This window comes from Otolemur garnettii, unplaced genomic scaffold, assembly GCF_000181295.1.
Source record: "Otolemur garnettii isolate 467f Iridium unplaced genomic scaffold, OtoGar3 scaffold00022, whole genome shotgun sequence".
Lineage (NCBI taxonomy): Eukaryota > Metazoa > Chordata > Mammalia > Primates > Galagidae > Otolemur > Otolemur garnettii.
The window spans coordinates 16,307,321-16,317,339 of record NW_003852417.1 but is presented as its reverse complement, the minus strand read 5'-3'; the positions used below and the strand labels follow the sequence as shown (position 1 = coordinate 16,317,339).

General features: G+C 51.2%; 1 protein-coding gene across 2 annotated transcripts in view; it reads left to right on the top strand.

Moving 5' to 3' along the window:
* The window catches only part of DNMT3A (DNA methyltransferase 3 alpha), a 104,148-nt gene that overhangs the window by 50,838 nt on the left and 43,291 nt on the right, over positions 1-10,019 (top strand). For both annotated transcript variants that reach the window (XM_023511849.1, XM_012803766.2), the window contains exon 4: positions 6,144-6,411. In XM_023511849.1, coding sequence (XP_023367617.1) covers positions 6,144-6,411 — 268 coding nt within the window. The remainder of the gene's footprint in view (positions 1-6,143; positions 6,412-10,019) is intronic.

Here is a 10,019-nt window from a genome sequence, read left to right as displayed (position 1 = left end):
TTGCTGTAAGCTATGACACAACGGCATTCTACTGAGGGCGACATGGTGAGACTCTGTCTCAATAAAAATCAATCAACCAATCAATACAGCAAGAAGCTGTGGCTGGCCAGACACACCAGGGTTCCCAGAGCCCATAGAGGTCTTGAAGGCACCACAGCAGGCATCGCCCTCTGTGGTAACTAAGGTGAGGCCACTACCATGTCAGGGTCTCACAGTGAAAGCCAGAGGAGCCCCAGCCTGGGTAGAAGGGAGGAAGGCATCTGCCTGGCTTGCCCCCTCCAAGCTTCCCAGCCCAGGTGAGTGCTGGATGTGGGGCTGTAGCCTAGAGAATGGGCTCCTAAAGCCCAGGTACCGGGGCCCCACCTCTCCAATACCTGGTTTTAGTTTTTGTGGGTCATTTTTAAAACTATAATAAAGCAACTTACAAATCAGTCTTTTCCCATTGAGAGTTTCAGACTTTGCCCCACTTCGGGAGACAGGGGCCCCACCTGGGATGAAGGAGCAGTCAGTTGTGGTGTCTGGCCCAGACTTTGAGCAAAGGGACTGTGACAGGCCTGGAGAATTGGTCACTGCAGAAGGCTCCTTGCTTTGCCTCTGGCTTTTCCTGCCAGGGAGATCTCTGGCACCCTATTCCTGGCTTTTCCTAGCCCATGAAGCCTCCTTTCCCTTCTTGTGAGGGCTCTTCCTGAGACTCGGCCAGAGAGAGAGTCAGCCTTTACACACCTCTCTTGTCCCTGGATCACCCCTGGAGCTTTACCCCAGTCAGGGTATGACCAGAGGCAAGCCTCCTAGCCTTGTTCCTCCGAAAGATGGGAATGCCACTAGCTACCTCAAGATCACTAAGACAACTAAATCGATGAATTTCATAAGCATACATGTGCCAGGTCTTGTGCTTGACACTAGAGTGCTGTAAGTGGAGAGAAGTAAAAGGATAAACAAGGGAAAGTTCACAGTCTGGGAGGGAGACACAGGGTAAACAAGTAATTAGCTTCCCGTGTAAGGAGGGAGGGTGAGAAAGAGCCTTGTAAACAAAGCAGCAGTGGGCTGGGAAGATTGCCTGCCTCCCTGCCAGTGAGTGGACTTTACCCCTCCTGCAGGGTAAGGCTGGGCCAGCCGGGCACACCTGCCCACTGTGGAGGGGGCGCTTTGGGAGCTGGGGATGAGGCTAAGGTTCCAAAGCCTGGGCCACGCATAGATCCTCCCAGGTGTGTGTGAATGTGAGACACACACACACACACACACACACACAGACTTTAAAATGTTCTTTTAGAGCAGCAGTCCCTAGCCTTTTTGGCACCAGCAACAGTTTCACAGACGGTTTCGGGGTGATTCAAACACATGGCACCTTAGGAGTGCACCTTTACCCTCCTATGAGATTCAAATGCTGCTCCTGATCTGACAGGAGGCAGAGCTCCGGTGGTGATGTGAGTGACCGGGAGGGGCTGGAAATACAGAGGAAGCTAGCTGCCTTGGGGCTGCTTACCTCCCGCTGTGCAGCCCTGTTCCTAACAGGCCACTCTCCGCTATCTTGGTACCTACCAATCTTCAGCCCAAGGGTTGGGGACTGCAGCCATAGAGGACAGAGGTAGAATAGGGGTTACTAGGGGAGAAGGAATGGGCAGTTAGTGTTGAATGGGGACAGAGTTCCTGCTCAAGATGATGAAAAATTTCTGAAGATTAGTGGTGATGATGGTTGTACAACAATGTGAATGTACACTGAAAAATGGTTAAAATGGTCGATTTCATGTTATGGTTATTTCACCCCAGCTTATTAAAAGTTTTAAAAAATATTCCTTAGGTGAAGGCAGTCCCTGGTCATTCCTCTAGCCTCCACCCAGGGCTTTTCAGACTCTACTGATGTAGCTGGAATAATTCTTTGTTGGGGCCGTCTTGTGTCTTGTAGGGTGTTGAGCAGCTTCCCTGGCCTTTCCCCACTAGATGCTAGCACCCTACTCCTTGTGGCAACCAAAAATGTCTCTGCACTTGTTACCAAATGTCGTGGAGGGTGGAGGGTTGCAAACTCCCCCAGTTGACAAGTACTCTTTAACCTGCTTGGGATAAGCCGCTCACCAGAGACACCTAAAGAGGGTTGGTGGGCAACAGAGCAGCAGGAGTAGCGGGGGTCTTGCCTAAAAGGAAGGGCAAACCAACTCTGAGGGTCCCTGAAGGGGCTGACAGTTTGAAGACTCAGAATGAGGCATACCTGGCGGGCACAGGCAGACAGTGGGGGCCCAGACTTTGCTCACATCCTGGATGGTACTAGTTTCACGACCCTGCAGCTGCCATCCCAGCTCCCCACTCCCAAAGCAGGAGAAGTGACAGGCTGAAGCTATCCCACTCTGAAATTGTCTCCTGCAGCTGCAACTGCTGTTGGTGCCTTCTAAAATGGCTACCAAATGCTGCCCAGGTGATGGACAAAATGAGTATCTCGGGAGTGTGCTGTGCCTCCTTCCCAGGCAACTGTCAAGATCAAAGCAGACAAAAGTAGATTGTTTAACATCTGACCTGGCAGCAAAGCTGACCTGCCTCTCAAGTTGTGAGCAGTCTCTCACTTTGAATCTAGTCTTTGCCATTCACAAGTCAGCCGTGGGTGTGCATTAGGTGCCGGCTGGCCATGCTAAGCCTCACTGGAGCAAGCCAAGTCCCCGTGCTAATGATGACAGTGGACAGGAGAGAAGGGGCTGAGGGGAGGGCATGCCTGGCTGGGGTAGCCGCTTCTGGGTTTATAGACTGGGCTTCATGCCTAAGATGCCTTCTTAGCACCCAGCTCCTCTTTCGATATTTGGAGAATTGTTTCAGGCCATTTGCTTGCTGACCTCATGCCTGCCTCTGGGTGCATTTGCTGGCCCAGTTATCCTGGGCCTTGGAGCACACTGAGTTTAGGGGGTTCTTGATGGGTGAGATGGACCGAAAGTTGACCAGGGCAGGAGTTGTCAGCCCCCTGACAGCTTTGGCTGACGTGGCTCGCCCAGAACCAGAGAGGCCAGTGGTGGAAGCTGAGTTGGTTGGGGAGAGAGGAGAGTGTAGACTGGTGGACTGGAGGCCCTGGGATTTCAGCCGCTGAGCTAACGCTGGGGCTGGAGTTCTGTGGCTCCTCCTACCCCGCATGCCTGACTCCCTCCCACCTTCGTAGGCATCTCTGGAAGGCACTTCCCATGTTGCTACAGGCCGGGGTTCTCCAGGGCAGGCCTGGGGGTGAGGGGTGGCACTTAGTGTGTGTGTGTGTGTGACTGGGTTGGTCCAGCCCCTGGGCCTGTGTTGGTCTCAGAGCTGGCAGTCCTAGGTCTCTATGCCATGGAACTGGCTGGCAGTCAACAGGAAGTGAGTCCCAGAGTAAGAGGAGGCCATGTGGCCCAGGCAGGAAGTGACAGTGGAGTTGTCTTGAGCAGCCTTGCGGGGGGTCAGAGCCTGCCCCAACCTGAGGTATCTGTGGGGCCGTAAATGGGAGGAGGAAGATACAGCCATGGTAAGCGATTGGCTCTGACCTAAACTCAGGCTGAGTTGGCCAGCCGGACCCCACACCCACCTCCCTGGTAGTGCCACGTTTGGGGCTATGTGGTACCCCACACAGCTGGGCCGTCAAAGGTGGCTTTCTGGGCACTCCACTCTCCAGCCTGCCTGGGCGCATGACCGAGCTTTGGAGGGTGACCGATGTTATACCAGAGAGGATCAGTCTTAAGCTCTGTATGCTTAAGCAGAGATGTGGCAGAGACTGTAATGAGCTCTGGGAGGGCCCCAACACATAGCGTGGAGGATAAGGTGGTGGACAGGGGTCTGCTTATTTCATTTTCCTTACTGCGCTTGGCCTTCCCGGCTCTGCTGGCATCAGCATCGACCCAGGCCCCAGAGTCCAGCTGAAGACTTCTCACTTCCATTAGATGCCTCCTCTTCCTCTTATTGCAGCCCTCCCTCCCAACTCTAAGGAGCGCACACATGTTCCAGGGGAGGCTCTCCTGGAAACAGGCCTGCCAGCCGCCCGCACAGTCACAGACAGCAGTAGGCAAGGCCCCTGAGGGCCGCCTGCTTCCTCTAAGGCTGCTCCCTGTGCTTGGGAGCCTGATCCAGGGAGGGAAGCGCACATGAGAGGACTCAGGTTTGGTCCTGTTTTTTCCCAAGGCTCTTGTCCCTATTTGCCACCTGTGGGGTTCCTCACCAATTAGCAGTGGACTCAGAGTTCAAGTCCTAGACCCTTAGAGCAGAAGCAACCTTGAAAATCAGCTGTGCAGGGGGAGGGAAGGGGTACCCAGAGTGCTCCCAGGGTGTGAACTCGAGTGGCCTGGAGGGAACTTGGCAGTGTCTCTATACACTTAAATGGGCGGGCCCTTTCCCCTAGCCCGTCCAATTGTGAAACTCTGTCTCATGGAGGCACACAGGTGTACAGAGCTGTAAGCACAAAGATGTTCACTGCAGCAAAAAGTAAATCAACCTGAATGCCCACCCTCAAGGAACTGTTTGCATAAATGTTAGAGTAGCAACATCCATATGCACAGGGATGGAGAGATGCCCACTATGCTCGTTAAGTGAAAACGCAAGTTGCGGAACATTATGACTAGTATGTTACCCTTTTCAAAAAACACATTTCTGGATCTGAATGTGGGTAAGAATACATGTATATAAACATGTAACTTACACATGACTGTAGATGCATGGAGAAAAGTCTGGAAAGGATACTCGCCAAACTGTTAATAATGGTTTGCCTTGGGGGAGTGATTTGGTGGGTAGGGAGTTGAAATAGGAACTTTAACTTTTTAACACTAGTCATTTTTGTATGGTTTGAATTTTTATTACAAAAAAGTGTCTGATTTTGGGGCAGCGCCTGTGGCTCAAAGGAGTAGAGCACCAGCCCCATATACCAGAGGTGGCGGGTTCAAACCCAGCTCCAGCCAAAAAAAAAGTGTCTGATCTTCATAAATAGGAAAAAAAGAAGACTTAGGAAAGACAAAACCTGTATTGGTCTAGGTGCTCCCCACCTTGCAGGCAGGGAAACCGAGGTGCTCTCTGAGATCAGTGCCTTACTGAGCTGACATTCCCCCGCCCTCTGCTGGGCAAGCGTTCCATAAACAGAGACAGTGGGGCAGCCTGGTGCTTCTGGGCATGGCAGAGCTCTGAGCGCAGGGACCCTTCCTGCCCCAAGCTGGACACCTCCATTCTTCCTGATGTGTCCTGGCCACTTGCTTCCAGACAGCTGAAGACCAACTAGATATACACAGCATAGCGCTGAGGGCATCCAGCTCTCCTGCACTTGGTCCGTCCTTACAAAGTGTGTGACCTCAAGCAAATCACAAAATTCTCAGAGAGCCCCAGGTTCCTCACCTACTTCCAAGGGAGGCTGAGAAACTCCACAGGAGTCAGAAGTGGAGAGAAGAGCTTTGTCCACTATGCAGGGACACGTGAAGACAGCCAGGATTACTCTTGATTAGATTTTTATTACCTGGAACCTTAGCATGGTCAGTTCTCTGACTCTGGGAGGGAAGCGGTACATTCCTTTGTGAGGGAGCAATGTGGGAGCCCTGGCCGAGGGGTTGTACAGAGACTGCAAGGTGCTTGCTGGTCCTTGGCTTTTCTGGGAGAACTCTTGGGGGCCCAGGCTGCGGTGAAAAGAGCTATGCTAGGCTTTGGGCACAGAGACCTGCTTCACAGATCTGGCAGAGGCCTCACTGGATCCTCCTTCCTTAAGAGACCAAAGACAAAGCTAGGAGTGTAGCCCTGACCACAGCAGTCAGACCAGCCTGGATTCCCAGAATTGAGCTGGTGGCATTGGAACCTTTTGGAGAGGGGGTCCTCTTTGAATTAAGGGGAACATTTGTTCTTTAATAGGAGCTGCAGAGAGGGCTTGGAGGCCCTGTGTAACCTCAGCGTGTGTGGGAGGGGTGCTCCTTGAGCAGTGAAATCAGGCTGGCAAACCTGCTTGGCTCTGCCTTTTTCTTAAACTGGATTCCACAGACCTCTCAGGGGTCAGGCTTATAAACTCTTTGACACTGAAAGCAAAATACGAATGTATCTACTTCATGAAGGTTTTTGTGAACACAATTTCTGGATAGGGGATGTAACAGTCACCAGAAATTCGGAAGATCAATGATCCAAAATGGCCTAAGACCACTGGTCTAATCCTCCCCTTGTATTTCTTTCCTTCATCTCTCCAGGTGGAAAGTAGCGACACACCGAAAGACCCTGCAGTGACCTCCAAGACCCCATCCACGGCCCAGGACTCAGGCCCCTCAGAGCTGTTACCCAATGGGGACTTGGAGAAGCGGAGTGAGCCCCAGCCAGAAGAGGGGAGCCCTGCTGGGGGACAGAAGGGCGGGGCCCCAGCAGAAGGAGAAAGTGCAGCTAACACCCCGTCCGAAGCCTCCAGAGCAGTGGAAAATGGCTGTTGCACCCCCAAGGAGGGCCGAGGAGCCTCTGAAGAGGGTGAGTCCCCAGCACAAGGGGCAGCCTTTTCTGGACCCACCGAGATTCCTTGAGGGCCAGGGACTTGGGTCTCTGGCAGGCCCCAGGAGGGATGGGCCAGGTGGCAGCTGAAGGTTGGCCTGCCAAGGCTGAATGCAATCGGCACACGTTTCATTTGGCCCATATAGTGTTTTCAACATTTAAAAAATTAGTTGCTAGTATTTAAAAATCAAAAAATTTCACATAAAAATCTGGAGTTTTGGCTTCTGTGGGGGAAAAAAGCTAGATCTGGCAGCGGTGGGCTTGCATAGTGCCAATGGTTGCTATACTAGGATGATGGTGGGCTCTTCCCTGACTGATTGTGCCCCTCCATTTCCTTCAGCCCCTACCTGGCCCATTTACTCTTCCATATGACCTGCAGCTCTTGGGGACTGCTGTTTTGTAGCCCCCGGCCTGGGCACTCAAGGCAGCAGGTGTCTTCCGGGCCTCCCTCAGTGCAGAGGTTCTGAGTCCACCATAGTTTGGTTGACTCCACTGGAAACTTCACTGTGACAGTGGGGCGTGTGGGGTGGGCTGGGGTGAGGGTGGTCTGTGTACTGCTCAGTCCAGGCCTCTTCATCTGGGGACTTTTTGGCCTAGCCCTGAAATCCTGGAAAGTTGCCCACTTTTCTCATTCAGGTTAAGCCAGCAATTTCAGGGCCAACCAAGCTGTAAACATGTTAGTAATGAGGACAACTAGCATTTGTACAGGGCTTCACAGTTTACAAAGCGCTTTCTCATACATTATCACATTTGATCCTCCCAGGGCCCTGCCAGGTTGTTTTGCATATGTGCATTTTAATTCCAAAACCTCTTCCTTCCAAGTGTGTATGATGGAATGAGTAAATTGATTAATTGGCCTGACTTATTTTGCATGGATCCAAACCTAATATTCATGCAGGATAGAGCACATTTCCAGAAAAGAGATTTCTAAACCTATTAAATAGCTTTCACTCATTTATTATTTCACAAATATTTGCAATGTTCCCACTATGGGCAGAGCACTTTCTGAAGCATTTGTTATTTTATTTACTCCTCCAAACAATCATATTCAAGAGGCATTATTATCTCCATTTTAAGGACAAAATGTTGAGGCTTAAAGAGATGAAGTTACTTGCTCATGGACCCCAATTTTAAGTGGCAGATCCAGAATTTATTAAATCTTGGTCATATGCCCCCTCCCCCCCACTATTCTCTGCTGCTCTGGACTGGGGCTTGGTTCTGAGATACATCCTGAATGGTCCAGCCCTTCTTGTGTTTACTCTGACCCTTCATGAGACTGTGGGAAGGGCCTGCATGGAATGAAGCAAAGGAGGAAAGGGAGAAGTCACCATCCCTCTAGCTACCAATGCCAGATGCGCAAGAGGAGAAGCTTGTAGCCCTTCCCAGCTGAACATGGCATCTCCCCATGGGCCAGTTCCAGTTGACTTCTAGGTTCTTCAGATCCCACCACGGCTGGTGCCAAGCTGCTCCATGAGGCCTTCCTGCCTTATTGGAGCTCTAAAATTGCTCTTTAGCCTTGAGGGTTTCAGTTTGAAGTTTCCCTATGTTCATTTCTAGTTCTTTTCAGAAGCTCCTGCTTTGGTCAATCAACAGGTGCTTATTAGATACTCATTTAGTGTGTGCTGGGATCTCTACCAGGTCGCTGGGAACAAAGTCCCAGTTCTTGTCCTGAAGGACCTCAGTTGGCTGGAAAGACAGACATTAATGAGAAATCCACACTTTAAAATGTGTGATTATAGGGTTGGCATGGTGGCTCACATCTATAATCCCAGCACTCTGGGAGGTCGAGGCAGGTGGATTGCCTGAGCCAGAGCAATACCCCACCTCTAAAAGTAGCTGGGCATTGTGGGGAGTGCCTGTAGTAGTCCCAGCTACTTGGGAAGCTGAGGCAAGAGAATTGCTTGAGCCCAAGAGTTTGAGATTGCTGTAAGCTATGATGCCACAGCATTCTACCAAGGGCAACAAAGTGAGACTCTGTCTCAAAAAAAAAGAATAAGGCTTGGTGCCCATAGCACAGTGGTTACAGCGCCAGCCACATACACAGAGGGTGGCAGGTTCGAACCCAGCTGGGGCCAGCTAAACAACAACAACTGCAACAAAAAATAGCCAGGCGTTATGGTGGGCACCTATAGTCCCAGCTACTTGGGAAGGTGAGGCAAGAGAATTGCTCAAGCCCAAGGGTTTGAGGTGCTATGAGCTGTAATGTTATGGCACTCTACCTAGGGTGACATAGTGAGACTCTGTCTCAAAAAAAAGGATAAATAAATAAATAAAATAAAATGTGTGATTATATGGGGAGATAAGTACCCTAAAGGAAATGAAATCTGGTTTCATGAGGTACTATAATAAAGGAACTTGGGCTGGCCTAAGCTGAAGGGTGAGCTAGTCCATCAGGTGAGGGGGAGTGGAGTGAGACAGTGAGAACAGGGCACCCAGGGACCTGGCAGAAGCCACAAAGCCAGAGTGGAGAGAACAAGGGAGAAGAGCACGGGAAGTAGTGGGAACAGATGGGCTGCACCAGGCCTTCAAGGCTGCTTTCTTGGGGTGACGTGATCACCTTGGCTATTTGAAAAGATCACTTTGTCATCCGGATCCTGAAATGAAACAGAGGGGCAGGGAAGCAGGATGAGAGGTTAAGAGGCTGCTGCAAGTGTCAGAAGGGAAGCTCTGATGAGTGAGGTGGCAGCAGAGATGAAACAAGATGACAAATGGCAGGGATATGAGAGGTAGGGGAAAGATGGTGTCAAGGATGATTCCTGGGCTTGGGCTTTCAGATATTAGGTGGATCTTCCTCAGAATCTTAGAGCTTAGTATGGCAGGCAGAAATGCCCCTAGTCTCCCTGACCTCCAGAATTTGGCATGGGACACCCCTGTGTGGCCCCAGCTACCCAGAAGTGGAGATACTGACGGGGATCAATCAGAGCTGGTGGGATCCCTGAAGACCTCTGTGAATGGCCTGGATGCTGAGATTGGTGAGGGGTACCCTATAGGGTTGGGCGGTGGCCTACTGGAGGCTCGGCCATGGTGTGGTGGGCAGTGGCTTGATCAGAGGTGTGGAGGCTTGGCCACGGTTCCTGTAGTCAGCTGACAGAGAATACAGGCTCAGCTGGTTGTTCAGATGAGGAAGGAGACTGAGGCCCCAGAGAGGATGTGGCTTGGCTGTGGTCTCCTTTCAGTTCCCCTCATTCCAGGTCTCTTTTGAGGGCATCCTGTCCGTCTCTTCTGGAACTACTTTCATTAGTTCTTATATTGCAAAAACACTGGACTTGAAGGCAGCGTGCCTGTAATCTGGGCCCCTCCCTGTACGTGTAGCCCCTGACACTGCTAGTATGCCCTGGGGAAAGGATCAGGAAGAGGGGAGTTGGTGAGATGAGTGATAAGGGACAGCAGCTGGAAGGGCCGCTGCTAGCCTTGGGACTACTCCTGCACTCTCAGCATCAATGCTGTGATGATGATGACAGTACTCATGGTCATATGGCTGTCCTCTACTGAATATTTGCTATATTGGCTGTTCTCCATCCTTAATTCTTACCATGGTCCACAGACTGTTGCCAGTGGACACATTAGAAAAGCAGACTTGGGCTCGG